General features: G+C 42.3%; 1 protein-coding gene across 1 annotated transcript; it reads right to left on the reverse strand.

The window, feature by feature from the left end:
- Positions 1 to 11,499: 11,499 nt before the first annotated feature.
- On the reverse strand, positions 11,500 to 15,750 carry LOC130169853 (arrestin domain-containing protein 3-like). The gene is made up of 6 exons (XM_056376885.1): positions 15,378 to 15,750; positions 15,225 to 15,285; positions 14,937 to 15,108; positions 14,645 to 14,732; positions 14,304 to 14,560; positions 11,500 to 13,661 (listed from the first exon to the last, which is right to left on the reverse strand). Exons 1-6 carry the CDS (start codon positions 15,634 to 15,636, stop codon positions 13,533 to 13,535), a joined length of 966 nt encoding a protein of 321 aa, XP_056232860.1. The 5' UTR covers positions 15,637 to 15,750; the 3' UTR covers positions 11,500 to 13,532.
- Positions 15,751 to 16,534: the final 784 nt, after the last annotated feature.

The raw sequence follows: 16,534 nt of genomic DNA on the forward strand, positions 1-16,534 counted from the left end.
CTGAGGTGATATACACAGAAGATATTGGCGTGTCCTATGTATTCAGAGGCAGTTAATAGTGTTAAAGCCATACAATATCTTTTGAGGCGTAAGAATAAGAATGATGAATAAATAAGGATTACTCAGGATGATAGGCCTGTTTGTACATTACTCATCCGGGAACTGATACTTTCACTACAAATTAAAAGAGACTGAGTGATGTGCGCGGGTCACAGGTCAGACTGTGTGTTTCATCATCTTAAGCAACACTAACAGTGAACAGTTTGTGTGGGAAATATTATAATGACTCCCTCTTATGTTATGATCCAACACATCTTCAGTCCCTCTGATGGTGTACTTGGTCTAAATTATTCAGTTCCACATTGTTAACAACATTGTTTTTGTCTTTTATTCCGGTTGCTCCGTCGAATTTCCCAACCGCCACTATGTTTTTCTCTGTCCATGGGTGCGACGGGTATGTGATGTAATGACAAAAAAAAAAAAAAGAGGTTCAAATTGCTGAGTGAGGAGGAAAATCATCAGCAAAACAACTAATCACAACATGTCACAGCTGTCTTTCAGATATATGTTGTTTGACTCTACAAGTTGAAAACTCACATATTCTCAGTGTTTTGTCATTTTTAAATTCTTAATTTTGTCGGTGGACAGACGACCCTTCACTGTTTTTGTCTATGAGTATCATTCGGCTAAAACTGCACATGCTTCAAGTGAAGAGACAAAATATTCCTACCCAGATGAGACAAGACTTTTAGATGTGGGAACTGAGAGTGCTACAAAGGCTCCTCTGTCCCTTCCTAGTCTTTCAGACATGACTCAGGCTGAGAGAGGGCGATGATGTCTTGTAGTAACAGGCCTCCCTGCTCTTGGCTTTGACTCCGCAGCAGCAACAGTAAGAGAAAAAATATCTGTATATACATTGAAAGAGTAGCAATGCCTCTCATCTGATTGGGTCTTGTTGTAGTTACCAATTACAGCAAGAGGTGAGCCTCTTCCGCTCTTTGAAGTCATGTTGTAGAAAAATATACTCACAAACTCACACTTTCTAGAGGTGGACCTGAAAAGCCAAGGTTGAGAAGCGAAATGAAATACACGCCATATTGTCATTTGTCTCTTATGGAAGTGTTGCTTGACAGTTTGAAACAAACACATGTCACATGCAGATGTATTATTCACTCTCTTAACTGCTCCCACTCCCACTGATAACTGCTGAAAATAATCAGCTATGGCTTACAGAGAGCTCGGGGAATAGTTTGTGTTCAGTCCAAACACTTGCAGAGAGATGTTAGTTTTCCTCACTTTGGAATACTTTCCTTTTTTCTTTCTTTTTTTTTTCCTTTTGTTCGCTGAAGTCATGAGAATGTTTAGGCTCAGATTAAAAAATCTGTTCATTAGTCATTTCCTTTTAAGAAAGTGGTCTTTATCTTAAGGCACCTCTTTTTAAAAGAGTGGCTGAATACAGACATGTTTCTTTCAAGTCACTGTGTGTCTCTCACAGTCTACCCTTCCATCCAGTGTAGGCTGCATGAACAACACTAGTATAAAACAATTTAAAAAAAAGATTAATACAAATGGATCTTTTTTTGTGAACATCAAATATAACAGCTGTGGCCACATTAGGTACTTACCAATAGGAAGTACCAATTACAGTGGTAAGTACCTAGAGATATGACTTCAGAGGAGAGGTAGTGGTTGTGCACCAGGATTACAGACATTTGTAGCGTGTCCCTCTCTCACACACACATGCATCACCCCACACACTCCCTTGTTCTGTGACCTGAAGTGTGCATCAAGGGACAGTAACAAGATCCATATGTGGTCACTTCCTTCCTTTACTTCACCTAACGTGAGGGGGTAGTATTAACAGGACTGCAGAATCTATTGATTTACTCTGCAGAGGAAGAAGAAAGACACAAAGAGAGCAAAAGAGACTTACAATCCTCCTTGAGTAATAACTTTCTTTGACATCAGGATGTGCATGAAGCAGCAGTTCTGGGAGCGTTTTACTTCCCATCACAGATCAACTGGTCATTGGCATTTGGTGAGGCCGATCTCAAATTAAGTCTGTAAATCTTACAGAGCAAAGCAAAGATACCCAGTGCTGATGCAGCTGTGATTGTAATGGTTTTCAAGAGAAAGGACAATTAGACAATGTGATAACAGAAAGAAAGAAAAAAAAACCCTGCTTTAGGATCCCCTGACTTTTTCAAAATGTTGAATTTATAGTCATTTGCATAATGGATCATCTCCCTTGTGACAGTACGTGCTTGTTGCCGAATGATATCTGAGTGCAGTCAAGCCCCAACAAGTCAGACTTTGGCTGCAGGTAGCATTTCAAATATCAAATTAATGAATACTTCTTACAAAAGAATCGAACCAAAGGCTCACAAAGGATATTGATTGTGTCATGTGGGCCGTTGGCAAAAAAATGAATTTGTCATCAGGATTAATGTGCTGCTTTTGAAGTTCAAGGGAAATTCGTTTTCCCAAATGACTCAGATTTCGTTTTATCAGTAAGATTCAAATGATTACTCACTGGTACTGCATCTGTCTATACATGATGCTTATAAAAGAAACAGAAAAACCTTAACCTTTGGAGTTTAGGCGTGAGAAAAATACTCTTACAATGACCCTTTAAAGAAACAGGCAGTTGCCATTACCAGACACTTGTGCTATAGTCTTGACTTTGTGCTGTTGGTTAATAACTGCTGTGAATGATCCTTGGATGGCAAGTTGGTACAAAACACTGTGGATCTTCCATGTGAGACAGTCATCTGCCAGTGAAATGAAATGCATTGTTTTTTACATCATTTATTTAACTGATAAATGATTGTGTACCAACACCCAAAACGCATTTGTTGATATTTTTCCCAACCAGGCCATTTGGATCCAATTAAAAGCAACATGTAAACAGTTCCTGTAATCTAGCAGACTCCGATGCAAACAGATGATTTATTGTTAATAATAAAATCACAGCAGAATATTGAAATGGAGGGGATACCACAATGATCAACACTATGCACCAACTCTCACCCATGCAGAGCATTAATTACATTTCAAACCAAAAGCAATGCTCAGTTTCCCATGGACAAATACAAATTACTGACATATGTTAGAGGATTAGTGACACATTCTTCAAAACAATTGTTGTGTTTGTTTATTCCTGTCTGGAAAAAAAAAAGGGGTTCCGGTCCTTCTCTGTGTGTAACAGACAAATCACTCCTGCAAAATCCCCAAATGTGCCATATTTTGTGGTCTTTGATGCGTCATTGTGGGAATTTGTCGTTCAGTGTTGTGTCACATGACAACAAAAACAACATTCATCTTCTTTGCCAGAGGTAGATCGCAAAGTGGGGTTCCTCAAATATGACAGCACTGCATGTTTCCTGCATGGGGGGACATTTCACAACGGACAGTAATTCAAACCAATAATTATCCGCTGGAGAGGTCAATTTGAACAATTTCCCTCACTGGGGTCTGAAGACTCCTAATTTTCTGTCCAATTGATAAGTAGCCTATGTGTCGTAGAACAGTGATTATTATATATCCACGTTAATACTACTAGTCTTTGAGGACAAAGACAAACATAAAAACTGTCTTTTTTTCTATCAAAATACCACCCTGCAAATCAGTTCAGTAACAGAAAGCAACATCAATTAATGCAAACTTGTGAGTATGAGCAGTTTAAACAATATCTGTGAACAAAAATAATGAGTGGACATCTAAACTTGTAGACCTACTGTGAGTGTAGGAAAGAAACAACCTGGAGCCACAAGAGTTTGAATGCTTTTCTGCTTCTCTTAAGCACCTAAAATCTGTCTCATTCATTGTCTCTCTCTCAGCAGCAGCTGTTCGTGGTTTCATTTTTCTGCAGGGGATATAAAAAGGATGAGTGGTTTCCTCCAAGGTGGTCTATAGCCATCTGAATCCAACAGAGGTGTGCTAACACATAATGATAATAGCAATTTAATTGTACATCCATCCAGGGGTGGACTCACAAAACAAATTTTAGGCATGGTGACAAAGAACAGATTGTGCCGAAACAAGCAGAAACTGGGTTTCATATTCAACAGAGATATATTCAACTTTCTTGTATACTTGCATTTTTCACAATAATGAACTCACCTAACCTAACTCACTTTTTCCTAGAACAGACAATTTCCACTTAGTGCCTTAAAATGGCAGCCAATATAACCTTATAATGAATAGAAAAAGATTTGTGATGTTCAGGAAACGTCACATATTGAATTTGGCTTTGAATAGGACCAGCAGAGGCCCCGAGAAAGAGCCAAGACCAGAGCCAAAGCCTCACTGACCAGGTCTGTTAGTCCTGGTCCAGCACAACAGGCGTAATGAGGAACACATGGTCTGACAACCCAGAGCCAAGTCAGATCTTGGGTCTGTATGTGAGACACAGCGACACAGAAATATACTCTAATTAAAACTTTTAAATGCACTGCTCTGGTAACAGAACTTTGTACACACTCAAAGCATAAGCATCGGTATAATTGAGACTCTTGCCTCTGTATTCTGTCTTCTACTGCCATCTAGTGGTTACCTTTAAATAAAGATTTATTTGCTCTGTAGCATAACCTGTTGACCATCACAAAGTATATCTTCACCTGTCATACAGAGAGTAGATAGCTTTTGTTATATATGTTTGTGTGTGTATGTGTGTATGATTTAATAAATGTTGATTGTCATTATGTTTCATTCTGAGCTATTTGTATATTCAGCATTGGCAAACAAGAACACTGGTGAGTTGATTCTTGGCTTCTGTGTATAGGCTACTAGATATTTACAACATGTATTTTACAGCAAAATATGGCACCTCTGCTTAATGGCATAGATGATCTCAACCATGTTACCAAAGGATATACTAGGGTATAAGGCTTATCATCTGATAATGAATATGAAACACACATAACGAAACACTATCCTTACACTAACTTCTCTCCAGCTACCACCAGAGGGCAGTGTACCCCTGTTGCCTAAAAGGAGGGGGCAACCAGGTGAGTGTTTCTCAAGGTCAGTATTACACATCACACACATAATAGGGTTGTCGAGATGTACAGCAAGATGGAGTAGAAGGCAACACTTCAGCAGAGGAGATGACAGAGAGGTTATGGAAAAGTCTGAAGAGGTGTGATACTGCAGTTCAAGAACGAGAAGAATGCATGCTAGTTTACTTCAAGTCGGTTTTACCAACTGTGTGAAGGACTGTGATTTCTCTTCTGTTTTAAGTGAGTTACTCACTAACACATCCACCATACTGCTTACTTATAATTTGCCTTCCCAATTCCAATCACATCAGCTGAGACTGAGGATGCCGTTGGCGGTGGAAGAAAACATCACTATTAATAAGCCCCTCACCAGGCACACACACACACTCACACACACACATACTCTCTCACACACACACACAGCATACACTGTGTCAGGGAATGACAGAGAGAAGGGTTGGTCTGTCTTTAGCAGAGGCTGCAGTGGTTGCACCATTTGCTCACATGCTGGCAGATACACGCACACACACACACACAGAGAGAGAGAGAGAGAAACCATCTCTGAACTCATCCACGAGAGAAGGATCTGAGCTGTGGAGGAGCTGAGTTAGCCGCACAGACACACATACACAGATAACCACACACACACACTGAACGCCTGAGCCCCCATTGGTCGGCGTCTCTCCACCCCACCGCGGGAGTCTCTGAGGGGTCTGCTGCAGTACTCTGCTCCAGGGGCCTGGAAACGCTGGAGTGAGCCATTTTTTTCCTTACTTCTATTTTTGGGCTGGATATTGGAGGTCCACAGCCTCCCTCATTTTCCACTGTTTCTTAACATACTGGTTCCCAGTGTAGGCTGTTTGCACAGCTTCAGTTCCTTCTCTGCAGACAGAAACAGCAGTAAGGCCTGTAGCTCAGACAGGCAATATGATACCACTGAGAATCTGTGCAATAAGCTAGTGAGGAAGGACGCATAAATCGTGCCTCCGCTGCAGGGCCCAGGGGCAGCAACCCAGTGCTCAGCCAGCCATGTAGACTCAGGCCACAGCTAAAAGAATTTGGAAAGGACCCTTCCTGCAGCCCATCCCCCCATACAAGAAGACATGATTTTACTAGTCTCCTCCCAAGCCAGCAAGGAATCCATGAGCACAGTTTTGTTGTTTTTAAGTCAAACACAATGGTCTTGTTTTACATTTCCTGCCTTTTGCTGTAGTGAAACTGATAGAAAGTGCTAATGTGTTGTCAATAACACTGTATCAAACAACAGATACAATTTTATTTGCATTACAGTGATGGTGAGAAAATGTAAAAAAAAAAAAAAAAAATCCTGGATTTTGACTCAGTATTTTAAGAGGACAATCCACTGAAATTTGTCTCACATCACACATCACAAAGGCTATTTAGAGCTCCCTCTGCACATCACAGGGGTGTTACACCTGAGGGATAAAACTGCAAAATAAGGCAGGGGATGTTGTGGGTTGTTTATTCTTCCATTAATTATTAAACACAGGTATGACTGCAGGTCATAAGCAGAGCTAAACAATGACATTGAAATGCGCATGGTGGAGTTGATGATGATAAACACAGCTACAGTAGTAGTACAGATTTTACAGGATTGGTGCTTGAAGGTACCTGGCAATGGCATGCACTTTTCAGTTAGGCCTAATATTTAGACAGACCATCAAAATTAAAAACAGGCTGTAATACAGAAAAGGGGAGCATGTTGTAGGTATGCAGGCAGTACCTGCAGCGGATCAATCAATCTCATCAGGGAGAGCTCTTCAACCCCAGTTCTGGAGTAAAACACAAGAGTATCTGCCCACATTCATAAAATAGAGGGAGGTCCCTAATTCCACAATAGCCTATAGGGCTTCAGATTCATGTAGGAACCTGTCAGAGGGAAGTAGCATGTTTATGAATGAACAAGCTGCTTCTCTGCCCGAGTTCAGTGTGTAGTCTGTTTAGCAAACGGGTGAATAGGGATTCCTGTGTGATGTGGAAACAGCCATCATTGCATTTTAATCACACTGTGTGCGTTTTTACGCATTTCCCACTTTTTTTTTTTTAAGGTGCATTTATAAAAGTCTTAATAAACTTTAAAACAAAAGGTACTTCTGTGTAAGGAGGGCATTTACAGTTTGTGAGCTGTGTACAATGGCTATAAGAAAGTTTTCGTATTCCTCAACTATTAGGTGACACCGTTGATTGACAGTATATGGTTTTTGATGTTTGGATTTTACGCAGTGGTTTCTGTATCTCCGCGGCCTCAGAGATGGGTATCCGGCATATTGATAGTGGTGAATGCCAGCGGGCATTAGAACAGCAAGCGGCCATCTGCCAGCCTAGCGAACTAGCAACCCCACCAGCTGCAGTCGCAAAACGCCCTACAAAGCAGGACATGCATGCAGCTTCTGACGTCTGCGGCCACACTGCGCTACAAAGCCCAGAAAAACCAGGAGCGGAAACAATGAGAATCAAGCTTATAGACGCCGCATAGGTCCACGACCAGCAAGTTTTTGAGAAGAGGCTGCCGTTAAGTGCACATCAGTTCATTTCGGATGACCGGTTTGTGCGATTATTTTTCCACAGTGAAAAAATATACATAAAAAGACTCATGCAGGGGCACTTTAATACCCCGACATGGCGACGGCAAGAAAAGGGAGAGAGCTTTTTACTATTTTGGAAACTAGCGCGGACACAGAAAGTAGCACCGTGTGCGACAGTCAAGACTCTCCGCTTAATCTTTCAGCCGATGTGAAGTGGTTTGAAATACCGTACAGAAAGCCAGACTCGGACGAGGAAGACGAAGTGCGGGAGGAGGAGGAGGAGGACGGCGAGGGCGAGAATGGATTCACGAGCACAGCAGCAGCCGCGGCGGAGACTGCAGACGCGGCCAGCTTCATCGCAGGAGGAGGCTGCAACATAATTTTGGTCACTGGTAGTAATGGGATCAAGCACGACGAGGAGGAGTACGCAGAGGACTGTTATTATTCTACCTCCACTCACTGCTCTGATACCACCTCAAACGATTCGGATATTGATTTCTCCGATTTGGAGGAGGAGGAGCGCAGGAGTTTTTTCAGCTTTGAAGATGACTTGGACGAGGACTGCACTTCTCCAGACTTCTGGGGTGAACCTGACCAGGTAATTTCAATCGAACCATTCTCCGCTGTCAGCGGCCCGCAGCACTCGCTGGGGGATGATGCTGACACCCGTGACTATTTCCGGATACTCTTCCCAGATTCTCTTTTTGAACACATGGTAGAACAAACAAACAATTACGCCCTCTATCGGCAAAGGAGGAGTGGAAAATCAGACCCCCACTGGCACCCCACTGATGTCAGAGAGATGAAAGCTTATGTAGGTCTGAACATTCTTATGGGCATCAATCAGCTTCCAGACACCGGCATGTACTGGGCAAGTGACATTTTCATAGGCAATGCAGGCTTTAAAAAAACAATGACAGCCAGGCGCTTTGAAAAACTCACCCAGTATCTCCAGCTGTGTGACCGTGAGTCTGAGCCCGTGCGGGGGGAGCGTGGATACGATGGTCTCTTCAAAATCAGGCCTCTACTTGATGTGGTGGAGAACACCATGTGGGATGCATACATGCCCAACCGCTGTTTGACCATAGACAAGTGTGCCATTGTCATGAAAGGACGTTTCTCCCCCACCCAGTACATGCCCTCCAAGCCCCTGAGGAAGGGGCTGACAGTGTGGATGCTGTGTGACTCACGCTCAGGCTACTGCCACCGGGCCAAGATCTGCGTAGGCAAGCCCAGTGAAGACGAGGCAGTGGCCTCCCTGGGCTACAGGGTGGTGACCTCCCTGGTGCGTGGCCTGGAGGGTCAGTACCACCATCTCTTCATGGACAGCCTCTTCACCTCAGTGTCCCTCCTCCAGAGGCTGCTGAGGGATGGACTGTACGCCTGCGGGCCCACGCAGCCGGGGCGCAAAGGTTACCCAGAGGTCCTCCGCCCCCGAAACGTTGGAAAGCTGTCCCAGGGTGAATTCTACCAGTGTCAGCGTGGCAACCTGGTTGCTACAGTGACACGGGATGTCAAAATGGTTAGCTGCCTCTCTACCAATTCTGCTCCAGGGATTGTGGGTATCAATCCAGGCCGGCAGCAGCGTGAGACAGATGGAGAGGGGGAGAGCGACAGCATGGACAGCTCAGGTTTGTCTTTCGGTGTACCCCGACCTCTGCCCCTGCTGTTGTACCAGGAGAACATGAGGGGAGTGAACCTGTGTGACCAGCTGAGGGAGTGCTACCAGGTTGGCAGGCCGTGTAAGAAGTGGTGGCGCTACTTCCTGTGGTTCTACGTGAATCTGTGCATCGTCAACGCCTACATCATCCTGAGGGAGAGCCGAGGGGGCACCCCGCCGGCGGGCTTCAACGGCAAGCAGTTCACCCAGCGCCACTTCCGCGTGCGACTGGCACAGCAGCTGATCGGAGACTACCAAGGGGCAAGGGGCATGGAGAGGGCAGCGCGCAAGAGACACGCCGATTCACCCATAGAGTACGGACACCGCCTGGAGCGCATGTCAGAACGCTCTCGTCGCTGCAGGAACTGCACCAACAAGGGACTGCGACACGAAAGTGTGTTCGGCTGCAAGATATGCAATGTCCACCTATGCAGAGGAGGTTGCTTCTCTGAGTTTCATAAATAAAATTTAAGTGTTTTTTTTGTTTGTTTGTTTGTTTTTATATCCTTTGTGTAATCAAACAACTTGTGTCAAGGGATTTTTACAGTAAAACAATTTGTAATTCCAAAGGTTACCACTACAAGTGCACAATATAGTCACACACTTTATGTAGAGCTAGTTTTAGGATAGAAGTATTACTGCACGTACATTAGAGAAAATAAACTGAGAAACTGTAGATTATTTGAATAAGTATAGAATGTTTTGGCAACTTGCCTTCTGTAACACTGACGGAACTGCCTTGTGTCACTTTTTTATACGTTTAAAATATGTTAAGGATTTTATATGAAAAAGAAGAAATCAAACTTTTCTGCACTTACAATAGATCAGAAAATGTTTACTATGGGAAGTTTATCTCTCTCCTTTTCCAAAATAAAAACTTCATTATGATGAACTTAACCGAATCACCTCTTTCTTTTTATGTGGTATTAAAACAACATCAACATGGTTAATATTTAACAGGAAAAACAACGTTAACGCATTAACTGAATTTACACTGGTTTAAAGTAGGTTCAGCTTTGGTTTCTCCTTTTCCTCCACACACATGAAAATCTGTGTTTCTGGGCCTTCAAAGGGACACAGCTTGGAGCAATTAGAGAGTAGAAAAAGCCCCTCAGTACTCTCCAGCCAACGGACCCAGTGATGCCATTTCTTTCTCCAACCGCACTACAGACACAGAGCCATCTGTGGCCCTATTACACAGAGTCCAAACCTAAAAAGTGGTACTTGTCACTGACATGATTGGAAAATGGAAGGAAGATGACAGAAACACACTTTTTGGTAGAAGAATCTTTGTGACTGATGGGTTAGAGTAAGCTCAAAGGGTGAGGATGTTTATTTGAGGGTGTGCTGATCCTGCTATCCCAAGAGAGGAGGACAATTTGAATGAAGAAATATTTGTGACTATTGTGAAACATACTGTTCCCATCAAAGCTTTTCTGTCCACTCTGCTTTCAGACTGGCAAGCTAAAGTCTGTATGTGGGCAGAGATAGGCGGCTTCAGCAGGTCAGACTAGCCGTCTCCTGTGTCTCCTTCTGAGGTCTCTCGCCTTCCTCTCTCTCCCTCTCTTTTAGCATACTGTCTGTCTATCTCCCTCTCTCCCTCTCTCCCTCTCTCTCTCTCCTCAGGCTCTGCTGTGCCATCCTACACATTCACACACACACACAGACACACACACACACACACACACACGCACCCTCCCTTCCCCTTCACTCCACTCCCTCACTCTCCCTCAGCCGTTCCCCAGCTGGGAGAGGGTTAGTCAACTGGACGCCCATCCCGCTGATCTGCGGGAGCCCCGTGGGGAGTTACCATGGCAACCGTGGCCGATGAAGACAGGGAGTCGCCAGCAGGCCCGCATGGTTGTCATGGTACTGGCTCTGGCTATGGAGGTGGGGGGTGCCAGAGGCCACACCTCCCTACTCCAAAACCAGGCAAGGCTGTGGTGTGTGTGTGTGTGTAGGGAGCTGGCTGGCTGACAGCCTGCACACTGTACACGGAGCCAGACTGGTTACCAGGCAGGCTCTGCTACGGCACAGCCAAGGCCATGACAGCAGCCAAGAATGAACCAAACTGCTGCTCTGGAGACGTCTTCATGCAGGTGTAGGATTCAGGGATTAAAGGAATCTGTCACACCGTGTTCTGCATCATACCAAACCACACTCAACATTTCTATTCTGTTCTATTAAAGACATGAGACACACTGCTGCTTTGCAGATATCTTCATGCAGATGTAGAGGCATGGATTAGCTAAATCTGTACTGGGTACTGCGCTACATAAAACCACACTGCAAATTTATTTTCCGTTCTGTTCAATCACATAACATTCAGACAAGTATTTTCCATGTGTCCAACATTTTCTGAGTTGTGTCAGGAGCTGTCAGTCCTCTTTTACCCAAACAGTGATCATACTGCCAAAGTTATTGCAGTTACTTACAGTAATTTATATATTAAAAGCTGTTCAAGTCATTTTTGACATGTTATTTCAATTACATTTGATGTTTCCACTTAAATATTGATACATTCTCTAATAGACTTAAATGATACATGATGACAAGTCAATTGTGAGCTGAAATATGACTTTAATTTTCAATTCCCAGAATATCAGTGCAGGGGCCTTGTACAGCAGGCCAGTGGAATCTGAAGCCTTTGTTGGTCACTCTTGTGCTTTTGTATTATTAATGGTGAGAGTAGAACATTGCTGGTTTTCTTCTCTGTTTTGTGGGATGAACATGAAATCATCAGGATCTGTTTGTGCTGAGTCAGAACCAAACACTGTTCTCTCTCTCTCTCTCTCTCTCTTTCTCTCTCTCTCTCTCTCTCTCTGGATAGGTGGGTGTGCTGTATGTGGTGTCACAATAGCCAAATCTAATGTTTCCAGGATGGATCCTGACCATAAAATGCTCAGCTCTCAACATGTTTCCCCTCCTGGGCAGGGAAAGATCTCTGAGTCTGTCAAGAACATGGGCCTGGTTTCACTTAGGAACCGCTGGTTGGGCAACACATGTACTGTTCGAACCATGAATGTGCCTTTGTTCAATACTTTTCTCTGTTGCAAAATGAGTCCATGGACAAGGACGTTTCCGTAACGCTTAATTCTCAGCTCTCGCTGATTCATTGTTTGTCTCTCGGCTGTAGTGTGTGAATGTTCATTCTCGACAGTCATGATTGTGAGGAGACAATGAATGACTTCTCAAATGTTAACTGTTCATACCTGTTCACATCAACTATTGTCTCATAGAGAAGCAACCTTCCCTCACCTTAACAAGTTTATCTTATATTCATTTTATACAGCTTTTTATGGAGAGTAAATTTACTCAAATAACCAGTTTCCCAGTTTATGCTAGTTTGTTCACAACAGTTCACAAGGAAATATTGTGCTTTTACTCCACTACATTTGTCAGGTGTAGTTACTAAGTTTCAGATAAAGATTTTACATACAAACATAAAACATATTGTAAACTTATAAAAGAGAATTCATGGTCAAAGACTAACTAGCTTTTTGGATTGTGAACCTTTTCCAGAAAAACACACAAAAGCAACGTTGAGATGGGGCCTCTTGTCACGTTTAGATGACAGAAAGTTGTAAGCAGTTCCACAAAAGAGACATTTCCCCATGAAACTTCTCACATGGTTTCGTTTAAATAAGAGCCTTAGGCTCAAGGGTCTAAAATTTTCCAATATCTTACTAAAGAAGCAAAGATTAGAGAATATTCCAGAAAATTAAAACAGATTTGTGTTGCAGAACTTTGTTTTTTTCTTCTTTCCCACATCATTAATCATCTCATGAGTCTTTGGAGGACTAAACTACCTAACTGTATATAAAGAACTTAAAACAAGCTCCCCCTCAAGATGCAACAGTAAAATGTATGCATTGATGCATAAGTATTAACAATCTAATGATGTAATATATATGATGATATGTCAATAACAGTATGTCAATAACAATATTTTCAGGAATTTGTACCTCTACTTGTGATACTTTAATTACCCTGTACTTTGATTTTAAAGGCAGGACTTTTACTTGTAATGGAGTAGTTTTACATTGTAGTATTAGTACTTTTACTTAAGTAAAGAATCTGAGTACTTGGATTTAAGTCCTTTCAAATGAACCTGACAGGCAACTAAGTGACATACATCTCCATCTAGTGGACACGAGAACAAACAGTGAGCAAATTCTCAAGAGCTTCAGTCAGTTTGAACTTCCCCAAGAAAACATCTGCTTAGTTAAATGCAGCTACACTGAACGGACGGATTTACTCTGAGTTGTTATTTTGAGTGCTGTCATACAGCATGTGCATCGCTGTCTCTTGGTCTAATGCATCCTTTTATCCAGGGAGCTTTCTAAACCAGATGGATCTCTTTGGTTTTTGCTGATGTGGTTTTGGTGAGCCCAACAGAATGACGAGAGGAAGTTTGATCTCTGAGTCTCTTGCCAGCGGGACATCAAGGGTGACCTGTAAACAAAAAAACAAAGCTTTTAATACTGTTTTTAGCTTATGCATGCCAAATACAGGGGAAATATGCAAATATACTTAACTTTATATAAATTCCATAATAATTCAGTAAAAAATCATACAAATACTTCATTTTTAAATGAAAGAAAATCTCATTGAAATCAAAAGTTTAATTACTTTTGATTTCTGTCCCTCAGTCACTACACCAGTGTTTACTGAAAGCATTGATTTTGAGCTGGTGGCAGTTATAGTAATATGACACTTTTCACTAAATGTCTCCACATAAAGTGTGTGGACAAGCCATAACGACTCTCCTCCTCCCTCTCTGTCTCCCTCTGTCTCACTGCGTCATACAGCCAGTGTGTGGTGCTATTGTCACAAAAAGTCTTCCACAGAAATGTTTTGTAACACACTCTATCCCCAAGCCAAGTGTATTTTTCATGGCATCAATGACATCTTAGAAAAAGGATTTTCTCTTTTGGCATCAATACTCATTGGTAGAACACTAAAATCAGGGGGTGCTACCATTTGCATTGTCTCACACAGTATTTAATCAAGATATGATTAAATAATGGAGTCGGGTGTGGACAAAACTGTGATAATAATCCCATTATACTGTATATGTGATCACAGCATTAGTACCTTGAGTCTGTACTCCAGCTTCATCATGCAGCAGTTGAAGAAGGTAGGGGGGGTCTGTGGAGGGATACTCATCACTTTGGTTATCGTTTGACTGGTCCCAGCTGGAACAGAGTCTCCCGTTCCAAACAGGATGTCATTTGAGTGCACTGTCCTCTTTGACTGAGCAACAAAGGTCTGCTTCTCACACAGGTAGAATCTGGGTGTTAATGTGCGCGTCGAGTCATTGAGAACTTCTACAGAGACTCCTATTGCCTCACCTGTTTTTAGGAGGAAAATAACATTCACGTTTCAGATAAGGCCACTTCACAGATATCAGTTCATTCTTTTTGAAAGCTGTTTACCTTGCTTCACTCCCATTCTTTCTGAGGTAACATTCATAGTCACTTTTCCAGAGCCAAAAAATGAAATCCTGGTCGCACATTGTTGCTCCTAAAGATATAATCTGTCAGTAAGCCAAGTCTCTGTACACCAGTTTGAACTGGCATCAGGTGGATAGTTGATTATTACAGTATTCTATTACAGTATTTTATAGCTCGTCATTAAAGTGCCATTACAAATTTAACTGGACACAAGTGGAAAACAGAAAGTAAAAGAAAAAACTCATTCAAGTTTAACAGAAGATCACTTCCGTACCTTAAGTCCAATTATTATCATTTCTGATTTGGAGGCAAAGGGGAACTCAGCCTTGGTCAGGAAAGGGAACTCAGTCTTGGTTTTGTGGACAAGCCAGATTGACTGAGTCAACTGTGCTCGCAAACTGTATGTAATCTTGCCCCATTTCCCCTCATAAGATGAGGGCATAACTCTGTAAGGAAATGATCCAAATAAATAAGAGAAATTATTTCAGTTCAGCAGCTGGTAAGGAGGTGTTTATGTTCAATATAAATTTCCTATATAGGGTGAGGTTATTAGCACACGCACATATTGGGAATCTTAAAGGTGAATGGATACACATTTCTCCCAGGGCCGATGATTTCTGAACCTTTGAAAAAGAAACTTTTGTGTTAGTACATTTGTCATCATATCAGAAGCTTTGAGCCATTTTTTGGCACAAGAGAGAGAGACCATACTAACCATCTCCTTTGTTTTTATCCTGAAGAATAATATGTTCAAAATAAAAGTATTCCTTCTTGTCGCTGTGAACCACTGTGGTTAGTCCTTCTTGTTCATGCCATGTCACCTCGGCTTTTCCTTTGGCTCTGACCAGAAAACACTGCACTTTGGTTTCCTTGTTGGTCACCGCTATCACTCTCCCAGTGATAATATCCCCAGGTGAGAAGGTGCCTCGTTCATTGACCTTGTTGTACTCCACCGAGAGATGCTTTACAGTCATGATAAGATTTACATCAAATAACCTTCCCAAAGCTTGTGGAGTGACAGCCGCCTTTAGTGCAAAAAATTAACTGGAAGCCATTTTTAATGGATCCACAGTGGGACCTTAAGTTGATGAACAAGGATGCTGGCAAGGCTTGCCTATGCACTGTAGCAGAACCTGTATCTGTGTCACACATGATCACGTGATTAAGAGCTGCAGGTGTCACTTTCACACAGGTAACTCTAGCCAGCAGCCTTGTAGGCTTAACTAGGCTAAATAAATTGAGATTGACAATGTGCACTGACTGGCCTATATGTGTGAAAATTAATTGGTATTCCTCAGTGAAGACAATTGAAAACTGTCAAAACCACAGTAGCCTACAGCACTGCATAATCAACATATCAATGACATTATATTTACAAAATCATAGCATTCCTTCTATCTTTGTCCACAGACAGTATTATATGTCGGTTACACAACATGCATTATAAAACAGAGTAGAAACATGAGATTTCTTCTGACTCAGATACTGTACAGTTAAAGAGGCTTTTGTAAGTTTTCACTACTGCCAGAGCATATGGTGGTGACTGTCAACAAGAGCCTCAGCCATCATTGTCTTGATAATACCAGAGGTTATAATACATCCTCTGAGCAGCGCTGTGCCTTCAGTGGATATTGGAGGCCGCAGTGAGTCACTATCGGAAAGTGACGTGATTCTCGGGGGGTTAGCTGGTCAGCTTGCTAACTTAAGTAAAAGAAAAGATGTAATACAGACAAGAGTTAACATTATTGTTGCTTTCAACCCCTTAAGACAGCTCTTGGTGAGTAAAGGAATGAAGTTTGATGCTAAACTCACAACATTTGTTCTAGACAGGTGAGTAAACAGCTGTTAATGCTAATGCTTAATGCTAACGCT

Source organism: Seriola aureovittata, chromosome 5, assembly GCF_021018895.1.
Source record: "Seriola aureovittata isolate HTS-2021-v1 ecotype China chromosome 5, ASM2101889v1, whole genome shotgun sequence".
Lineage (NCBI taxonomy): Eukaryota > Metazoa > Chordata > Actinopteri > Carangiformes > Carangidae > Seriola > Seriola aureovittata.

What these genes read in the sequence shown, in the direction of transcription:
- LOC130169853 (XM_056376885.1), bottom strand. Translation starts at nt 15,636, where the DNA reads ATGACTGTAAAGCATCTCTCGGTGGAGTACAACAAGGTCAATGAACGA. An exon ending in GGATAAAAACAAAGGAGATG is followed by an intron (nt 15,286 to 15,377) that starts GTTAGTATGGTC and finishes TCTTTTTCAAAG; the next exon opens with GTTCAGAAATCATCGGCCCT. An exon ending in ACCTTTAAGATTCCCAATAT is followed by an intron (nt 15,109 to 15,224) that starts GTGCGTGTGCTA and finishes ATTTCCTTACAG; the next exon opens with AGTTATGCCCTCATCTTATG.